This window comes from Python bivittatus, unplaced genomic scaffold (genome assembly GCF_059951505.1).
Source record: "Python bivittatus isolate LINGU-HERP-01145 unplaced genomic scaffold, Pbiv_v1 ctg000220_np1212, whole genome shotgun sequence".
Classification (NCBI taxonomy): Eukaryota; Metazoa; Chordata; class Lepidosauria; order Squamata; family Pythonidae; genus Python; species Python bivittatus.
Genome location: NW_028277048.1, coordinates 12,004,996 through 12,025,284, shown reverse-complemented (window position 1 = coordinate 12,025,284; position 20,289 = coordinate 12,004,996). Strand labels below are relative to the sequence as shown.

Genomic DNA, 20,289 nt, shown 5'->3' with positions numbered 1-20,289 from the left:
CCTTGTCAGACAGAGCATGACATGTGAAATCTAGCACATCTGGAGAGCACTGAAGTGAAGAAAGCTGAGCATCTAGGGAAGCTGAGCTAGATAGATGGAAAGCTATGAGAAGATGAGTAGCAGTAGTTCTTAGAGCAACAATAGAGTTAGAAAGAAGGCAGGGTAAGGATAATCATATCTTCTGAGTTTCAAGGTTTGTGAAGCATCTGGATTTAGATTGTTGGAATTCATTATTTTGGGACGTTGACAGTTATAGATGCTTGACTTGGGGATTGTTTAGAGTTAGTAAGAGAAACCTCTTTTTTGAAAAATAGGGTTTGGTCATGTAATAGAATCCTTGTGGATTTTACTTCTTTATTTATCAAATTTATGTCCACTGCAATCGCCAGATTCTCAGACTGGGTATGCGGTCAAGTCCTTGGTTTCATTCATCTGTCCATGACATCGCCAGGAATCAAGCTCATTGGAAAGAGATTTTACTTATACCTTACCTGAAAAGTATTTGCAATAAAGACAAATTAAACTTAATAGTAAATGCACATATATGGTTGAATCAGAAGTTCATATTTTACAAGATCAAATTATAAAAAGTTTTAAAAGTCTAATCCATACTGTGCAAATACAATAGAATTATGCAATTTACTTGCAATTAGACATAACTTACTTGCAGAATATGGATGAGCTCTTAGGACCTGTTCCTTCAGGAATGTTTGCTAGATGGCACCTGGTCGCAATCCTGTACATAGTTATCTAAAAGTAAGTCCCATAAATTTCAGTGGCACATCGTTCTTAGGAGACAAGCATAGGATCACATTGTAACCAAGGTAAAATTCCCAGTTCAAAGGTAGGAAACTGCCCCCTTCAGATATTGCTGAACTACAATATCCAATCCTGCTGTTGGATATGTTCTACAAGATCTGGGGGGCTACAGGTTCCCTACCCCTGTTCTATGCCCCAGACTTTTACCTTGAACTTTGTGGAATGTTTTTGCTCATATATAAGTCAGGTGAGATTGTCAACAATGATCATTCTTTTCTCCCACAAGGCTCAGAGTCGAAAATGCGGGAGGTTTGTGCTGGTTGCAACACCCCAATCTCAGATCGCTTCCTGCTGCGGGTGAATGAGCGCTCCTGGCACGAAGGCTGTGTGAAATGCGCTGCTTGCCTCCAGCCTCTCTCGGGCACATGCTATTGTCGCAACAGGCAGCTCTACTGTAAGCACGACTATGAAAAGTAAGTGCTAGAAGTTTGACTGTCTGATTAGCTAATATATTTGTCTTTGTAAGTAATTCAAGTAAGTAAGAGGAAAAGCAAGCTCTTTTCCAGGATGATTGTCAAGGGATGTGTTTATATATGAATGTGTGTATGAGTATCTATCTATCTATACATACGTACACACACACATGCACGTAGAAGTGAGTTGATATATTTGCGATAATACATGTATGAACAATTTTCAGTCTATATGTAGTGGTAAATGGCTGGTGCTATCTGATGTCGCAACAGGAACCTGCAGAGGTTGTGGTGTCATCAGCTGTCACACATGCAGTTGTGACATCACAGAGGAGCAGAGCAGTTCATTGCTGAGCCGAGATTTAGACAACCTAAAAATTGGTGTTGTAGAACCACTTAGTCCCTTTCGTCAAATTGGAATGTTTGTAGAATGACATATTGTTGGTGGAAATCAACTGAGTAATTCTGGAACGTTTTTGACCTGCTATGTATGATAGAGTGCAAGTTTTTATTACAATCTTTTCTTATCTAAGGACCGTAGTTCTCAAAGGGAAGAAGACTTCTAATGAATGAGCTTACTGCCATGTGAACAGATTGTTAACAGTGTGTTGAAATCCATTCTTAGATGGAATCTAATGAAAACTGTGTATTAGTTTTCAGCAGCAAAGTAAATCTAGATTCTGCAAACAGAAAACTCAATTTTGAGGCAAGAATATATTATGAGTATTAAGAGAGCCTGCAGGCTTTAGCTTATTTTGTGATCATTTATTCGTCTGCGTTGAAGTTGGGTTTCAAGGAACCGTTTGGCAATTGAACAACACTACTTAGACAGTTATTGACAGAATGTAATGTAGGGATCATGAGTCAGTAATGCAATGCTACTACAGTTAGTATGAAGGCAATAGTTGTTAAAAAAAACACCTTTGGTGTCTGAGCTCCTAGTGGCTAGAATTAGGAGCAAAAATCAGACAAGATATTAAAGTTTTTCTCTGGGAGATAAAAATACCCAAATTAGGAAATATAAACAAGGTGTAAAAATAGACATATACAGTACATACCCCTCCGGCGACTCCCTTTTAAGGCAAGCAATGTGTTCTCTATATCTTATTCATTTCATTGATTGTTATTGGCCTGAGGGCATGATGCTTGACAACCATCTTTTCCATAAAGCAGTGTTGTCCAAACTTGGCCACTTTAAGATGAGTGGACTTCAACTCCCAGAATTCCCCAGCCAGCCATGCTGGCTGGAGAATTCTGGGAGTTGAAGTCCACTCATCTTAAAGTGGCCAAGTTTGGATAACACTGCCATAAAGGAAGTAACTCTCCTGGATAAGTGGGAGTCATTTTGGGGGTTGCCCAGAACCAAAGAACTCCTTTTCTTTTCTTTGATGCCTTTGAGTTAGTCTTGATTCCTGGCGACTGCCTGGACAAGTCCCTGCAGTTTTCTTGGCAAGATTTCAGAAGGGGTTTGCCCTTGTCTTCTTCTTCTTCTTAGGGCTGAGGGAGAGGGACTGGCCCAAGGTCAGCCAGCTGGCTTGGTGCCTCAGGCAGGACTAGAACTCATGGTCTCCTGGTTTCTAGCCTGTTGCCTTAACCACTACACCACACTGGCTCTGCAGTTCTTTACTGATTCCTAATTACATGGATTAGATTTAACTATATAGTTTAGAGGATGTTTTTCTTCAATGACGATTGTGTTGATAACAAAGAGATATGTCTGAATGTTTGAAAGGCTTTTTTAAGCTTGTGTGAGACAACCTATTTGATTTCATAATAACAGAAATTGTTGCTTACTTTTGAATCACTTCCAACAACCTTTGTGAATGGGAAAAACAAAACTGTTTCACATTTTAGTATGTTTTTTTTATGCTAATCTGACTTGGTTCTTTGCCTCAGACTCCCGACAATTTCACAATTATTTTAAAATTCAACTTTCTTTTCCCTCAGCTAAAACAACTTACTACACTCAAGTCTCCTGTCATGAATCCCTAGGGCCTTTGTCTCCTTTCCAGAAAAAATGTCCAGTGGTTTCTGTGTGTGCACACATTACATTTACTCTGTGATTTGCATTAGAAAAGTGAAGATGAGGAGAGAAGATTTAACCTTTTCCCTACCAGTTCCTTCCCCTTTCCCACAAAACATTCTTGACTCCAGCTGCTTTTATTTTTGCCAATGTTTCAGACTTCTATCTACCTGGCAAACATGGCTCTGGATACCTGAACCAATAAAGAATCAAGAGTTGGGTGGAGGGCACTGAAGTTCCTTTTACTCCCATGCAAATGTTTATCTTCTGAGAGCAATAAATAGACAGGAAGAAAATAATAATAATAATAATAATAATAATAATAATAATAATAATAATAATAATAATATACATGCTGCCCGACTCTCAGTTGGAAAAAAGCTCTAACTTCTTTATTACAGCCAATTGCAGAGGACTATACCAGTTTACTGCCTGGTATAGCAGTGTATATGGTAGGCATATGTGTACTTTTATCATTTTTCATGCTCTCTCCATCCTTTGGTGATGTTAAATGCCAAGTTTCTCTATTAGGGTCAAGAGAGGGAGAGTACAAGGAAGGCATGGCACCTTTTGAAATAATCATCCTCAACGATCATGGCTGTTTCTAGATCATGCAAACAAAGCCAAAGAGCTTAAATGGGGTGTGAACTTATGAAACCGTGAAGTAGGATAAATGAGTCCAGCGTTATCCAAGGTTACACTGTTTAGAACAAAAATGATTTGATTTCGAGAATTCTTTGTAAAATCTAATGCTGGATATTCTCGGAATATACAATGTGGTTAAATGTTGATCAAATGTATTTAATATATTGAAATTAATGGATCACAGTCAATATTTGAGATTCCATGATAGTTAAAAGTGTTGGATTATTTAATAAGTAATAGTGGTGATTAGCACCTGAATGTACTTATTAGTTGGCATGAAACCTCCTGTAACAGTGACATGTAACGGCAACTAATGTTTAACAGGATTTTACAGAGAATATGCAATGGTATTGACATTTGAAAACCTGTTTCTTGATTGATGTCAGGCAAACCAAGCTGGACATCTACAGATCTAAAGATCTTTAACTGTTTATTTTGTGATAAAGCCATACATTCTATCTACATGCTTTCTTGTTGTTGTTTTTTCATTTCCATAAATATTTGCAAATATTCATTTCAGTTTTGACTCATGGATCTTCATGCTAAATAGGATTTAAATTTGCATGTCCCATATCAAATTTCATTTTCTACCAACTGTTCCATGTTGGCTTTCATAACAATGTTAGCAGTTTGCTTCAGTGATATTGTTAATTGAATTGCTTTATCTATAAATAGATTTATCAATGTATCTATGTGGTGGATAAAAGGAAATTCATGCTTAGGGCTATGTGAACACTACAACAGAGAGAAGAGTCCAGAAAAAGAATTGAAAGTAATATTAAACACATATGCTTGAAAGTATGTAAACATCTTAAAGGTCAGAAGTGTTAAAGATTTCCTTTGACTAGAAAGAAAGTGTTGGTGTCCTAACTCCAAAACCAGATTAAAAAATAAATAAAAATTGCAGAATAAGCAATTCATTCTTAATGAATACTACTATGTCAATTGGCATTAATACATTGCAAAATCCAGCTTTCTAAGTTTAAAAAAATCTAATAGAAAAAACCTCCAAGTGGGACAACTAATTATTTTCTTAGTGTATTTTTAAAAAATCTCTACAAGTACACACATGAAATACCTTTCAAAGACAAAGAAGGAGACTCATGCTTCTGAGTACAGAAAGCCAATATCAGGCTATACCCGTATCATTGGGAGAGCCCTTGCAGTTACTGTTTTATCACAACCACACATCCAGAATGTTCCTGCATGAATTTGCTATCTTCTGTTGCTCCCCGTTGGCATTACTCCCTCTACCTTCTAGAAACTAAATCCACTTTTCCATTAAGTCCTTAGACCTATTCACAGAAAGAGGTGTGCAATTAAGCAATATTAGTCTCTGTATCTGATGGTCTTTCAGAGAGTCCCCTTCAACTTAGCATGTCAACCTGGAATCTCCCTTTTTAGGTGATAATATGCCTTGTTTCACTTGCTTACTTCAAAATTGTGCTAATCCAGCCAGCTGCCTTTGGAGGCCTTCCTCCTCATTCTGCTGAGAACAGCCCTGGACATTTGCCCTGCAATCATACATTTGGTGCACCCTCCTTGAACCCAAAGAATGCCAGTAAGCATGTGTAAGTTTCTTCTACTTGCCTATCCCTTCACTCCCCTCCCTTTCCTGTCCTCCTATCACCACTGTTGAGACTAAGCTTGTGTTGTATGCTCCTGAGGGCAAGGACCTTCCTTCTTTATTTACGTGATCTAGAAACAGCTATGCTTGTTAAGAATGATTAAATGAAATTTCCTCCCCCAGTCCTTGCACAAAGACTGTTGCCAGCTAGTGAGAATATCACAGATGTTTTGCAAAAATTCCTCCACCTTCTCGAGTATGTTATTATGGACTCTTAATAGAGGGCTTTTAGGTTGCAACTTCAAAAACAAATGGGCTGCAGGGAGCATCCACCACCCTGGATGTATTTCCTTCAACACTTTCCAGTGATAAGCTGGAAAAGAGCCTGTAGTAATTGCTCACCCTGAACATGTTTTGAAATGATTAACCAACACTCCAGATCCATTACATTCTGCTGCTGAGCCTGAAAGTACAAGGCTGGAGGAGAATAGGTGGGAGGTTTCTATCTCCCAACATCAGAGCTTTGATCAACAAGCAAGGGAAAAACTCATCGAGCTTCACATTCCCATTGACTACAGGGGTTACATACGTTCAGCGTTCTACTTTGAGGCTTCAATCCCAGGTCCAGAACATATTCAGCAAGGCATCTTATTAGCTCTCATTGAAATCAGCTTTTGGATAGAAGTTGTTGTCTTTTATCAATCATGCCACTGACCCATCTTGCCCAGTATGTCACTGGCATAGAGGCTCTTCAAAATTTAATGCTGGGCTATCTCCTAATGCCCCCAGGAGAAGACAAGAACTGAATCATAGAATCATTATAGAATCATAGAGTTGAAAAGGACCTTCTAGTCCACACATACCCTCCACCTACCCACCTTCACACCATCCCAGACAAATGGTTGTCCAACATTAGCTTGAAAACCTGCAATGAGGGAGCACCCATGGGGCTTAATACCTCACTGCTTAATAGCTGTCACTGTCAGGAAATTTCCCCAGATTTCGAGTTTAAATTTCTCTTTGTAAAGTTTCCACCTATAGATTCTTGTCCTACTTTCAAGCACTATGGTGAAAAAATCCACACCTTCTTCCTTGTGACAGCCCTTCAAGTATTGGAAGACCGCTCATGCCTCCCCTTAGCCTTCTCTTTTTTAGGCTAAACATATGCAGTTCCCTTAACCATTCTTCATAGGATTTAGCCTCCAATATCCTCACCATCTCTGTCACTGTTCTCTGCACTCCTTGAAGTTCTTCAGCATCCTTCTTGTATTGTGGTAATCTGAACTGGACAAAGTATTCCAGGGTTGACCAGTGCAGCACAGAGCAGAACTATCACATCCCAGAATCTCAACACCATACCTCTGTTGATGCAACCCAAGATTGCATTGGCTTTCTTGGAAGCTGCAGCACACTTATGCTTAATCTGGGGTCTACCAGGATACCCGGATTCTTCTCACCAGTATTGCTGCCGAGCCAGGGACTGCTTATGGATCTGTTTTTTTCTTACTTAAGTGCAGAACCTTACATTCTTGCCATTGAAGAACATTTTTGCATATCTGAGGAGCATCCCTTCTCTCTGGGTCATTTATGAAAATGTTAAAGAGCACCGAGCTCTTATTAATTGCCCCCTCTCTATGAGAAGTCTAACCCAAACCTTTCAAGGGCAGAGCAATATATTTTGCAAGGCTCTGCTCCAGTCTATCTCTTTTGTCCTGAAGATGCACGTGTGAGAAAGTGGTGTGGGGGCAATTAATACTAAATAATACTAGTAATATTATGATCCAGAATCTTTTGTCAGGATGGCTCTTTAGCAAAATGACAAAAGTGAGGAGAGAAAAATTGAGGTCAGCAGAGAAGAACCCCGGGGTCTCCTGAAGGTCGGAGGTGCCTTGCAAGTGCTGAAACAGTCTTATACCTATCCACACAGAAATAAATCCAGTCTCTTCCACTGGACTTTCTCCCAGATAAGCACACATAGAACTGTAGTCTTGATGGGGGGAGAGATGATACATAGTGCCACCCAGATTTCTGATTATATCAAAGGCTGGTAGCCTTAGCTCAGACTTTAGGTTAGCCTTATTCAACTCTGAATTGGATGGCAAAAAGTTAGGAATGGCGATGAAGCCCTAAAACAACCTCCTCTGTAGCCTGACATGTTTCAGATAAGTTGAACTACAGATCACACCATCCCCAGGCAGCATAGCTGATGATAGCTTTGCTCTAAAGTATCTTTTTTTTTTTTTAAATCTGTTTAATGCCTGGACAAGTCCCTGCAGTTTTCTTGGCATGGTTTTTCAGAAGTGGTTTGCCCTAGCCTGCTTCCAAGGGCTGAGAAAGAGAGAGAGACTGGCCCAAGATCACCCCCTAAGGCGGGACTAGCACTCACGGTCTCCCAGTTTCTAGCCTGATGCCTCAACCCCTATACCAAACTGGCTCTCAAAGTATCTAAATCTAAATCTAAAGATAAATTAAAATTAAATTAAAAAGATATCTAAAGTACCTAAAGGGCGGCAAATTGGAAAAGGCTATTTTAGGGGCTTTCCCATGATCAGAGCTAGGCCTTTTCATCTCACCCACCAAACATCTGCTACGGATACTATTCATTATTTAACAACTTTCCTGAAGAATTTAAAAGCTTAGAGGGTATTTGGACATTGTAGTTGGCTGTCCTAAGAAGGGTATATATATATATAAAATCCATATATGTTAACTAATAATGTAGAGATGCATACAGATTTAGAAAATGTTGCTATTATATGCTTTAAATGGAGATAAAGATATTTCATTTTAGTGGAGATCTGAGTACCTGCTCAAGCTGCTGCCCAGCTTGATGATTGATGATGGGCAACTTCAAGGCTCCATATTCCCTTAAGAAGGTTCTTAATAGTTCTTTATTACTGAACCTGCTTTTTACTGAACTATACATGGTCATCTTCATGATAGAGCTTTACATGATTATGACTGGAGGGAGAATGTGGATAAAGAGAGACATGATCACTCTAAAAACAAGAGTCATCTTGGGAAATAAATCACTGATCCTGGCTTCTCCCATCAGAATAAGCATTATAAGGGACTACAACTGAAATTCTGGGTTTATGTAGCTCTTGAGGATCCTATGCAGAGCTCAAAGTTGTAACAGTGTCAGTTAACAACACTACAAATTAGTTTGTCCTCTAATGATTAGAATACTGGACTAAGGCGTATGGAGACCTACTGTAGATACAAGTCTCTATTCAGCCATTGGGCTCATTCTGGATCAATTCATCCTCACCTCAACCAAGAGTTAAGCAAAATGGTCCTCTCCAGAGATTTTGGAGTACAATTCCCATAACATAGAATCAGCCATGGCTGATACTGATGGGATTTGTTGTCTAGAACATCTGGCAAGCGCAGGTTGCCTAGATCTGCCGAACCTAATTTTCAGGCTTGCTGTGAGAAAAATATAACACCTTTTCTGCTGTTTTGAGCTTTTGGGACAAAGGGTGGGATGTGTATATATTTCATAAATAATGCAAGGCCGTGCATACCATTCAGTAGAGAACTATGAATGGGCATGGCATGAGTTCAGAACTCTTGGTAATTTATTGGTGTTTTTTTTTTTTAATCCATTCCTTATCCGCCTTTCAAGGCATAATCTTCCCAAGTTCTTAAGCACAAAACATTAATTAAGATCAGATTAAATATAAGCTATTTTAAATAAAAAATAAATTATACTTAGAGACAATACAATTTCACAATGCCGCTAGCAACAATTGTTTAACAGGGATAGAGAGCACAGAAGGATTTTCAAAACTTGTTAAGAAGCAGCCACAAGAGAAATTAATCATTTTACCCCTCAGGAAGGCATTCATAGGTTAGAGGCCAATACTGAGAAGTCTCTCCATTTGTTTGTCCATTTTATTGATTTTGATGGTAGGCAAGCAATAGTCGCTCTGACAATTATTTGAAAACATGCACAAGTTCTTTCAATTTGCAGTACACTTAATAGTAAATGGCATTAATGCTGAAGGTGGACAGGGGTTAAATCTATTCCATGGTGCATGAATCTGCCATCCATCTCAGAAGTATGATAATGGTGTTGTTTTGAAAGGGAAGATTCAGGGCCCTCTATTGGCAAAAGGCCTGATGAGAAAGGAAATGCAGAGACAGCACAAGAGTCTTCTGAGAAGTTTTGGGGAAAACATCGCACATTACTCAGGAGAGTTCTCTGAATCTTGGCAGCCTCCTTGAACAGTTCCCTTTTAACTGTCCAGGCTTATCTTCCTTTTCAGAAGAGAGAGCACAGCCTCCTTCCAGGGACTGATGCAAAGCTTTGGCAGCAAATCTGGACTGGGGTAATAAAAATACCAGCATTTGCCCACTTCCTAGTGATGCATAGCCAGAGGTCACAAAAGAGAGAAAAAGAGATGTAAGAAGACACAAACAGGGCTTTCACTGCCTCTACATTTAAAATAGCTTTGCAGGAAAGAGCCTGGGCATTTTAATACATCATAAATGGAAGACAGGTCAGTGAGGTGATGAAAGAAAAGGCAGGGGATGTCATGGACAGTTTCAAATCCTGGACTGGTATTTTGGACTGTACGTTTGAAGAAAGATTGAGATGTATTGGATGGGAAGGCTGCTAGAGAGGATTCTGAAGGCATCAAGGGCTGCACTTTGGTTGGGTCCCATCACAGATTTGCCACTGTCAGTCCCTTTAGGATCCATGGATATCAGCAACAGATCCCACATAAACAACATGATTCTTTCTTTTCCCATACTTATATGCCAATTCACACGGGGATCATTTTTAATGTATTCAAATGAATCAAAATTGGACTTAGACTGTTTGGACCAGTGTTTCTCAACCTTGGCCACTTGAAGATGTGTGGACTTCAACTCCCAGAATTCCCCAGCCAGCATGTGTGTTGCTGGGAGTTGAAGTCCACACATCTTCAGGTTGCCACGGTTGAGAAACACTGGTTTGGACTATTAAACTGATGACATTGAATGAGGCAAATGCCGGTATAGTGACTCAATATCTCCTGGAAAACCTCTAGGAAAACACGTCAAGGTTTTAATGAACTAGATAGATAGATGGAATACGTTAGCCAAGGCAAGCTCTGTCGGCTGAATTCCACTGCAGAAGCCACTTTACACCGACACCCCCCCCCCCCCCCCGTGTAAACATGAGCTATATCTGGATTCAAGACTTCAGTAATTTGGTTGATTAACAGACTAGTTTTGTTATATTTTCTGAGGACTTCCTCAGTTCCCTGGTACAAATTCATCTTTATCCTAAGTAATATTAAACATTGCAGCTGATCTCTGCTGGCCATCAAAAGGTTTCTCCATGATGGTCCTCCATGTAGTGAGTCTAATGCTTAGAAGTTCAGTTCCTAAGGGATGGAGATCTCCCCAGTTATATTCTAGGGAGGCAAGCGATGCATAGTCTGGAGTTCAGAGATCATTGTGGCCTTGTGAACTCTGCCTGAAAAGATAAATTTGTCAGTGCTCTCCCAAGAGGACCATATCATTTAACTCTAAATAAAGTAGGAGAAGATGTTTCACCCCACCAGATGCAAAGAAATGGATTAAACAATCTAGGCATGTCTATTCAAACTTAAAACCCATTGAGTTCAGTAAGACTCACTCTCTAATAAGTGAGCAGAAGATTGCAGCTAGCAAATGATCCATTTTCATCACACTCAGTGCCATGCTGGGCTTATCTTTGCAAAGCTGAAGGGATCAGAGGAGCAGATTTTCTACAATTATTACTATTCTTGTTTTTGCTACCTTACTCTTGTAAATATAGAAATAATGCATATGAGTTGCAGAAGTGGTTTAATTTTCTCCCAGTGTTAGTGTCATGGCAGAGTATAGGGGACCATTCAGAGGAAGATCTATAGCTCTATTAGCATTCCCCAGTCCCAATTTCTGCCTCCAGGTCTTTCCCACTTTTTGGGGTGGTCGAAAAGAAGCAGCCTTAGCAGTTAGAAGAGAGGCAGGAGGGGAAAATGCCCTTATGAAGTTGGCACTACTTCTGATCTCAGAGGGGGGAATCTGAGGAATGGTCTGGTCCCTAGGATGCTGTCCTATCAGCCATAAAATTATAGCCTAAGAGCTGGAATTGAAGAAAAGAATATAAGAATAGCGCTCAAGTTGGCAAATAATAATAGTAATAGTAATAGTAATAATAAATGTTGCCAGAGACATGAAAGTACACTAAAGCACCCCCCCCCCAAAATTCACTATGTGAATGAGAGAGTATACAGCCTCCATGATTAGCTTGTTCCTCCCTGAATTTCCTTAGTCTTCTTTCAAAGCCATCCAAGTTGGTGGACATCGCTATGAGCTGCAGAGGCAAATTCCATGAGTTAATGAAGCACTGAAAAAATAATTAATAATTTTTATCTATCCTGTCTCCCACGTCCACCTTCACTGGAAGAGCCTATATTCTTGTATTATGAAAGGGGGGGGGCGGGACACACACACCTCTCTCTCTTTTTCACTTTTTTCCACACTGTGTAATGCGCTGAACTTTATTTATGGTTAGAGATTTAAATAAGAAAAGCAACACAAGTTCCAAGAAATAACAGGCAAAGGATAAAGAAAAAAGAAAAAGAAAATGAACTAAAATAAGGTAAAATGGAAGAAGAGAGATAGCACAGTGTTACATCATCGGGAGACATCGATAGTGGGAAAAGAACATGGCTAATCGAATTGTTTTTTTTAAAAATTGCCTAGCCTTATATATATGTCATAGGAAAGATAAAGAGCTGCAACCAAGTTTCTAAATTGTTGATAGACTAATAGAAATAGTAATTACACAGAACTTGGCTACCTTCCTGGATACTTCAGGATCCATGTCAGCCAAGAGATATGAGTTTTCTCCTTAGCACATCAGCCAGAACAGTCTAAGGGTCTATCAAATCTGCACACTCACCGACACAGAAAGGACACCCATGCCCAAGTTTATCAACCTCAGTCACAAGTCCTCTCCCTTACTGTCTTTTTCTCTTGGGGGGAAAAAAGGATGGCTTGGCTCTATTCCCTCACTTTTTCCCACTGGGAATAGATTCTTAGCAATGCAACCAGGATTCATTCCTGGATATTTAGATTGTCTAAATATGAAGGTGAAGAAAAGTTTGGACTCTAAGCACGGGTATCCACACCAGGATGGTGACGGTGGTGGTAGTGTAAAAAAGCCATCAAGATGGCAGGTGTAACAATGCAATCAAGGTCCCACCCTTTTTTAATGTGCGTCACATACACTGCATGCATGAAAAAAGGGAGTGGGACTGCTCAGGATGGGGATACAAAATGCTAACCCAATAAGCTGCTGTCCCTAACGGAAAATCAAAAGTCAAAAGGAAAATCAAATTATGCCTGTTTATTACAGGTGGAATAAATAGCATCAAGTATGCAGTTCATTATTTGATTGCCACTGTTTGAAAGGATCTTTTTAAGTAGGTGCATACTTATTTATATACATATTGTTTAACAGCATCATTTTATAGATCCCACTTGGTGCCTTGCAGATAAATTGGAGTTCCGTTCCTAGGATTCCCAATCTTGAGGAATATAAAGACTGGAGAAAGCCTGTTATAAAGTATAAAAATACATATCATTACCCCCAAGAAGCTACATTCAAGAAAGCAGGGTTTTTTTATTCAGGTGGGGAGGATGTGAGAGATGATAAGACTTGACAAACTCTGAGATATTCAATCTTATTAAAACAATATGCCCCAATGAGCTTTCAATTAACATGTAGAAGTTTGCAGTGAAAAACAGTGACTTAATCTAGTGGACCGTCATAAGATGAAGTGTCTCTAACTTCTGAGCCTCTCCCAGTGCAAAATAGATTATTAATTAATTAGATTAGATTATATCCTGCCTTTTATTCAGGAGCTCAAGACTCCCTCCTCCTAACTTTCTCTACAACAATTCTGAGTCAGGTTGGGCTGAGACAGAGTAACTGGGTCCAATGACTGAGGATAGATATAAAACCAGGCCTCCACCCTCCTAGTCCAACACCTTCACCCTTACACCATCCTAGAATGTGGGTGAAGTACCTCCTTCAAATAATAGGGCAAAGCCAGCAGACTGGGAAACCCAAGGTTCAACTAACAAATTGTGAGCCCCTCCATAGAGAACATTTGGCAAGAATTGGCTTCTATACAGCAGTTGTCTCCCTTCTAGCTGTCGTGGATGATGAGGCATCATGTTGGGCACGGCTGCATTAAATCATAGAGACAATTATGATTTTTCATGCCTTCTAACTACATCTGCAGTGTACATAATGCTGGTGTATGCTGAATAGATCCCTAATATTGAAGCCCAGCAGTCAACTGTATCTATTTAAGCAAGAATATTGCTATGAATGCCCCAGTTCCCCAAGCAGTGAGAAGTTCCAAGGGCAGTGCTTCCTTTGTAAGGAGAGGTCTCTAGAGACTCCCCCTGCCCCACTTCCAATATTTGGATTTATTTACAATTATACAACTTGACTCCACAGTTTAGCACTTTGATAAAGCCGCTGATTCACTGCTTTGCATCTGATCTCCAAAGAGATATCCTCTATCTCCAGATGATTTCATTTTAAAAATCCTAGTTCAGCTCTCTCTTGTCCACATCAAGCTGCCTTTTTTATTTTTTTCTTTATTTTTACATGCAGATAGTTTGCAAAATTGCTATCATTTTCCAGGGAAGTCTATACTTATTTCATAGCCATTCTGGGCTAGTTACCCATAATTGCTCTATCTAAAGATGTGATGAGAATAGATATGCTCTGACTTTTAAGGAGTGTGACCGAATATTCTGATCCCTTTAAGTACCTTTCACCCTAACCTCAGCATCTTTTACAGTGATCCTATAACAAATATACTCCATTTTACTGGTGAGGAATGTCATAGAAGGAATGAATTCAAATGTTAAGCCAAAGGATTTGACATAAATGTCGGGAAATACTTTTGAGCATGGCAGGATCCCGACTAGTAATTCATAGCAACTTGTATAGCAGCTGCAGAGTAATCCATCCACCCTTCTGCCTAACAGTATTGAGAACAGGCTTTATATCATTACAATGGTGCCTGGATGATGTTAGAAGAAGCTGTAAGTCACTAACGGAGAAATGGCCTGTGTGATCTATTTGTAGGGCAGAAATCTCTTTGGAAGGTGGTGTGGTCTTCTTACTTGGGATTTTTAAGCAGGGGATTGATGGCTGCCTCTCCAAGATGCTCTAGCATCAGCAGGATATTAGACTAGATGATGTTTGAAGTCCCTCTCAATTATGGGATTCTAACCGTGAACCAAATTTGCAGGTTGGAGAGCTATCGAGATCTCCTTGAAACCTTAGAGTATACTTTAAGCTAATGATTTCAAAATCTTTTTTCTTCCTTCCTTCCTTCCTTCCTTCCTTCCTTCCTTCCTTCCTTCCTTCCTTCCTTCCTTCCTTCCTTCCTTCCTTTCTCTCTCTCTCTCTCTCTCTCTTCTTTATTCCTCCCTCCCTCCCTCCCTTCCTTCCTTTCTTGGCAAATGAGTAGTGGAAATGTTTGTCTCCTTTAGTCTGCCAGTACCATATATCATAACTATTTTCAATCTCAGTCATGATCTGGCTGGCTTTATACATCATACTGAGCTATTGTTTGCTTCAGTCATGACTTGTTTAAAAAGCCTCCATATCTAATGCTAAGCCATAAACTATGGTTTGCAAATTTCAATGGCTGGATTCACACAATATGCTAAATCACAATCTTACCATCCTATGGCTTAACAGTATGTGAATATAAGTGGCTTTTTAAGGGGCAAGAGATGTAAACCAAGGGCTTCAGCATTTTTTCTTGATGTAATCTTAGAATCAAGCTACCTGTAAGCAGTGAGGTGGTGTAGTGCTTCGAATGTTCTACTCTCATAATCCAGTTGAATTCAAATTCACCCAACTCACAAGTTTGTGAGACTACTCTCTTTTTCTCATTTTCATTCTCATCCTAGCCTACCTCCTTGAGTTTTGGTGAAGATAAAATGTCAGAGGGAGAGCTGCATATGAGCTTGTTTCCTCCTTGGAGGAAAGGCAGGATATCATGGTAATAAATATATGATACTCAATCACATAGATATTTTTCCTGAGATTAACACAAAAACCCAAAGCAGCTGGAGGAAGCTGCAGTCTGGATCAAGAGCTTGCAAAGAGAGACACTTACCTTTTTCCTACTGGTCGTTTTTCTTATCAAACTCACCCCAAGAAAAATCTACAGCAGTTTCTCTGTGGAAATGCAGCAAGTCTGAGTTTAAATTTGCTCCTTGCTGTATGCGACACTGGTGACATAAGTGTGGTCTATTAAATGCACGAAACTTCTCTTAGGTTGGACTTTTTTCCATCCAGCCCATCTATGGTTTACTCTCACTGCCACCAGCTCTCCAGGGTATTAGTAGAGGTCTTCCTCGTCACCTTTTCCCTGATCCCTCAAAATGGAAAGGCCATCTGGGACTTTTTTGCCTACAAATCTTGTGTTCTGTGCTTGACCTGATTCCCTTCTGGCCCTTGACTATACCAATGTGGGGAGGGTTTGCAAACAAATGGGTCTGCATTCCTTTTACAACTTTCCTATAGATGCTTCTCGGCACTCATGTGTCAGCCGGGATGAATCAGGTTCGAGCCAAGTTCACCCCGGACAAGCAAATCATCTCCACATGGGACAGACAGGAGGGAAGGAGGTTCCTTGGCAGCAGAGGGCCGCCGTTCAGGTCCTTCCTGACAGCTCCTCGCCATCCCCCGCCTTTGCCTGCTCTTCCATAAAAACAGACTTCAAAGCCAAACAAGGGCGTCCAGGATGGAGGAGCTGAACGGCTTTATCATAGGGCCAGGCAGGCACGTTTCCTCCCCTTATGAATGAGGATTTACAGGGCAGGTGCCCAAAGTCAGTGGCCAGGATTGCTGGGGGGGAGGAGAGCAGAGCAGGCCAGGGATTGGGGGGAGTGGGAATGCTGTGGGGGGGGGGGCGGAGAGCAAGAAGCACCAAAAAGCCTTGGAACTGCAGAACTGGAGCACAACATCCATCTTCTTTTTAACATTTCATCTTTGCAGCAACAGGCTTTTCCTTCCCCCGCAGCCAGCTGCAGCTGTCAACTTATCTCTCTCCCCCCACAAAGAAACACTATTTCCTTCAACTTGTAAAGAAGGCTTTTAGCAAAAAGGTACTGTGTTTGGAGGGGTTTATTGAGGAGTGGGGTTTATTGGATAAGGAAGTGGTCGGTAACAAGGCAAAGGCTTTGGAAAACAAAAGTCATACATTCAATTCTTCTACTGATTTCTTCAACTACAGCTAAGAAAAGACCTTGCTTGAGACGCTGGAGAATCATTGCTAGTCAACACACAGCAATCTTTGCTCAAGTCTCTCAGACCCATTGGATTAAAATGCCGTTAAATCCAAGCAGCACAGCCAGGAAGGCTGGGAGGTGTAGTTCAAGACATCTGGAGGTCACCATGTTAGAGAAGCTGGTCTAGATAATTCTGAACTATCTGAAGCATTTATAAAGCAGCATCCTATGTCCTCAACTAAGCTAACTAGAGAAAAAAAGAGATGAAGCCTTTTATGTTCTTTAAACTTGTGCAGAAGAGTTCAGAAAGTCCAGGATCATTTTTATACCAGCACAACAAGCTGCAGCAGCCCAAATCCTCTTTTCCACTGGATAGAACTTGTAGCACCTTCAGAGCTAATCCATTTATTATGGCAATTTTCTCCAACAAAGGAGTTTCAAAAGGAGACTCCAAGACTATAATAGCTCAATTAGAGTTAATAATTAAATTTGGCTCTGTTTGGGCTTAAATAAAAACAATAGCCTCTTGCCTGACACTAACTAATTACTGCCATTGTGAATGCTCATTGTGCATGCTTTACATACTATTACACTTTAACTGAATTGTAACAGGATGCTTTGCTATTCCCAGTATACATATTTACATTTATTCTCCTATGCACTCTGGGGGGGGGGGTGCACACAGTTGTGCATATTCTGCCAGGTTTTCCCCTGCAAAACAGGCTTTCTATTTCAATCTCTGCTTGGTTCGCAGGATGCTTGAAAATTGTTCAATTTTCTTCTGATGTATTCTATTGTTGTGGGGTGGGGGTAATACTGCTTGTCTTTTACACATATAATTGTCCCTAGTTTCCCATGAGTCCTGATCTGAGAAAGACCCAAAACAGACATTCTTTCTGATGACTCCACTTGTGCTTTAATTCAGGTGTGAGATAGAAGGAGACTGTACAACTGCCAAAGAGATGATGGCATACTGAAGCTGAGTTCATGTATTACACTAAGCCATGTTTGGTTTTAAGCATGGTAGGTTAATTTGCACAACACTCTAAACGAGAAAACATGGTTTATTGACTAGTGCCAACATACTAAGCAAACCCAGACCAACCACATTATGGCTTAAGGTGATGTGTGAACATGGTAGCATATTCACACACAACCTTTAGGTAAATGCAAGAATCTCACATCTCACCCATAAGAATTCTACCAAAATATTCTTTTTTCTTTTAATTGAATCAAAGGAGAGTGATAAAAAATGCAGAACTTTTTTTAAATTTCTCTGCCAACCATGGTTTATACTTATTGCATCTGATGGACTTTAATCCATTCATGCCTGAATTTAATGGTAGATATAAAGGACTACAATTCCAATAACTTTTTTTGTCTATATTAATTAAACTTATGACTAATTATAGCACGTTGCCTATTCCTGCTTTAAAACCTCAAGGAGCTACCAGTCTGTTGTTTTTCATTGCAAAGGACAGGCACCACCTCTTTTCTGGAAGTTGTCAGTGTGAAAAACTCTCTTCTCGGTAAATCTTCTTCACAGTTAGCTTTGCATCTGATCAGCTAGGAATCCTTGACCTTGCTGCCTCTCCTTCTGAAAGGAAGGCTTGAAGAAGAGTCAGAGTTGCAGGCAGACAAGTACCAAGATCCCTTCTTCACCTCTGCCTTCATTTTAATGGCCAATTATTCCCCTCCATTTGATCAACCAGGTTGCCTTGCCTAGCTGGAATGAAGCAACTTACTCTTACTTGCACCAAGAGGTGAAGGAACCTGCCCTGGTCCAACCCCGAACTAAAAAAACAGCCAGAAAAAAATAAAGACCACAAGCATTTAAAAAAAGAACCTCATACAAGCTATGACCCCCTCCCCCATTTCTGGGTTAGGCATTTGAGGGATGAGGAAGGTTGGGGTAAGGCAAACCTTCCTTCTTTCTCTTGAGTCCTCCAAGTTGTTCAGACCAACGCTTGCTAATTTTCTCCTCTTAATCCCATGAAGTGCATTTATCATCTCATTTATCATATGGATAGATTTGGCGGACTGAACAGAAAGGGTCCAAGGCTTTGGAACGAAGTGTGCACAATACCTACAAAATAGCTTCCCCTTATGCAACTCTCATATTGAGAAAGGCAAAGGAAGAATTTGGGATCAATGAAGAGCAGCTTTGAATGTTAAAAGGGGAGACAATTGTTGCATGATTCATATTAATTATTGCATCCTTCTTCCAGGAGCTCGGAGGAGTCTATCTCTTTGCTCTTACTATTTATTTATTTATTTACTATACTTGCAACAGCCCCCTGAGATTACATAGGTTGAGGAAGAGGGCCGGTCATGGACTCTGCCACTTAATGAGCTTTAAAGGCTAATGGGGATCTGAAATTGAATCCAATACTTCAAGCACTCTACCATTGCCAGGGGGAAACCATCTTTCCCACCTTTCCTGCAAAACAGCATCAGAAGCAGAAAAGGGCAGTCTGTATTAAAGAAGACACCCCAAATTTAAGGCGATTTCTCTTCAAAAGGAAATAGAAATAGAAAACAATTATAAACATGTCTGATGCGATGTCCAACCTCCCCACCTTATCAATTTTGGGTTGCCAACTCCAGCTGAGACGCTCCCAGGGATTTCCTGCTCCCCAACAAATGTGTTAATGTGAACGTGTGTGGACGGGTAGGTGGATATGTATCTGCCAATAGTCATACTCCAAAAAAGAGCAAGGCCAAAAAAAATTATATTAATTATTAAGAAACATTAATTGCTTCTAAATATGGCACTCTCTTTATAACATTAGTTAATCCCCCGTCTGATTATGCCTACTTCCCTCCCAAGAAACACCCTCACACAGAGAAGCACGCTCTATGCACAAGCATTCCCTTCCTTCTTTGATTGCTCCTGCAGAAAACTGCCCCTGGAACCCGTTCTTGCCTAGCAGAAGGAGAGAGCGGGAAGCCAAACATTTTACAAGGAAGAGCAAGGCGTTGTTTGCCTCTTGGCTCAGTCAAGATGAGAGTGGAGGGGAGCATTTCACAGCAACAACACACTTCTTAATTGTACTCTGGGCCCATCTGAATGTGTTGTTTATACATTTGCCTTGATTATGAAGTTTGCCTTTTAATGTTCTGGGCTCTGTCAGTCTGCCAAACAGGGTGAACAAAGAGAGGGATAAAATGATGTCTAATTAGCATCATTAATCATAAGGTGGGTAGAGGGAGGGGGAGATTTCCTCTCCCCTTGAATACAGCATGATAGCAAAAGTTCCTGAGACATGAGGAACCACCTGAATCATGGTGATTGGATAAAGGAATTGGCAGTAGAACTGGATATACTGGTTTAGCAGGCTGCTTCTCTAGCAGCCTTCACCATGCAGTCACATGGCCATGATGATGACGACGATGATGATGATGATGATGATGATGATGATGATGATGATGATGATTGAAAATATATATCCCTTGTCCAAACGGATGTGTCCATAGCTCAAAAAGACATCATTATGACACTACTCACATTTCAAAACATATTCTAA

General features: G+C 40.3%; 1 protein-coding gene across 1 annotated transcript in view; it reads left to right on the top strand.

The window, feature by feature from the left end:
• The first annotated feature begins 1,059 nt into the window (after window positions 1-1,059).
• The window catches only part of LOC103048895 (LIM homeobox transcription factor 1-alpha-like), a 64,581-nt gene continuing 45,351 nt past the window's right edge, over window positions 1,060-20,289 (top strand). The window contains exon 1 of the mRNA XM_088138484.1: window positions 1,060-1,232. Coding sequence (XP_087994610.1) covers window positions 1,060-1,232 — 173 coding nt within the window. The remainder of the gene's footprint in view (window positions 1,233-20,289) is intronic.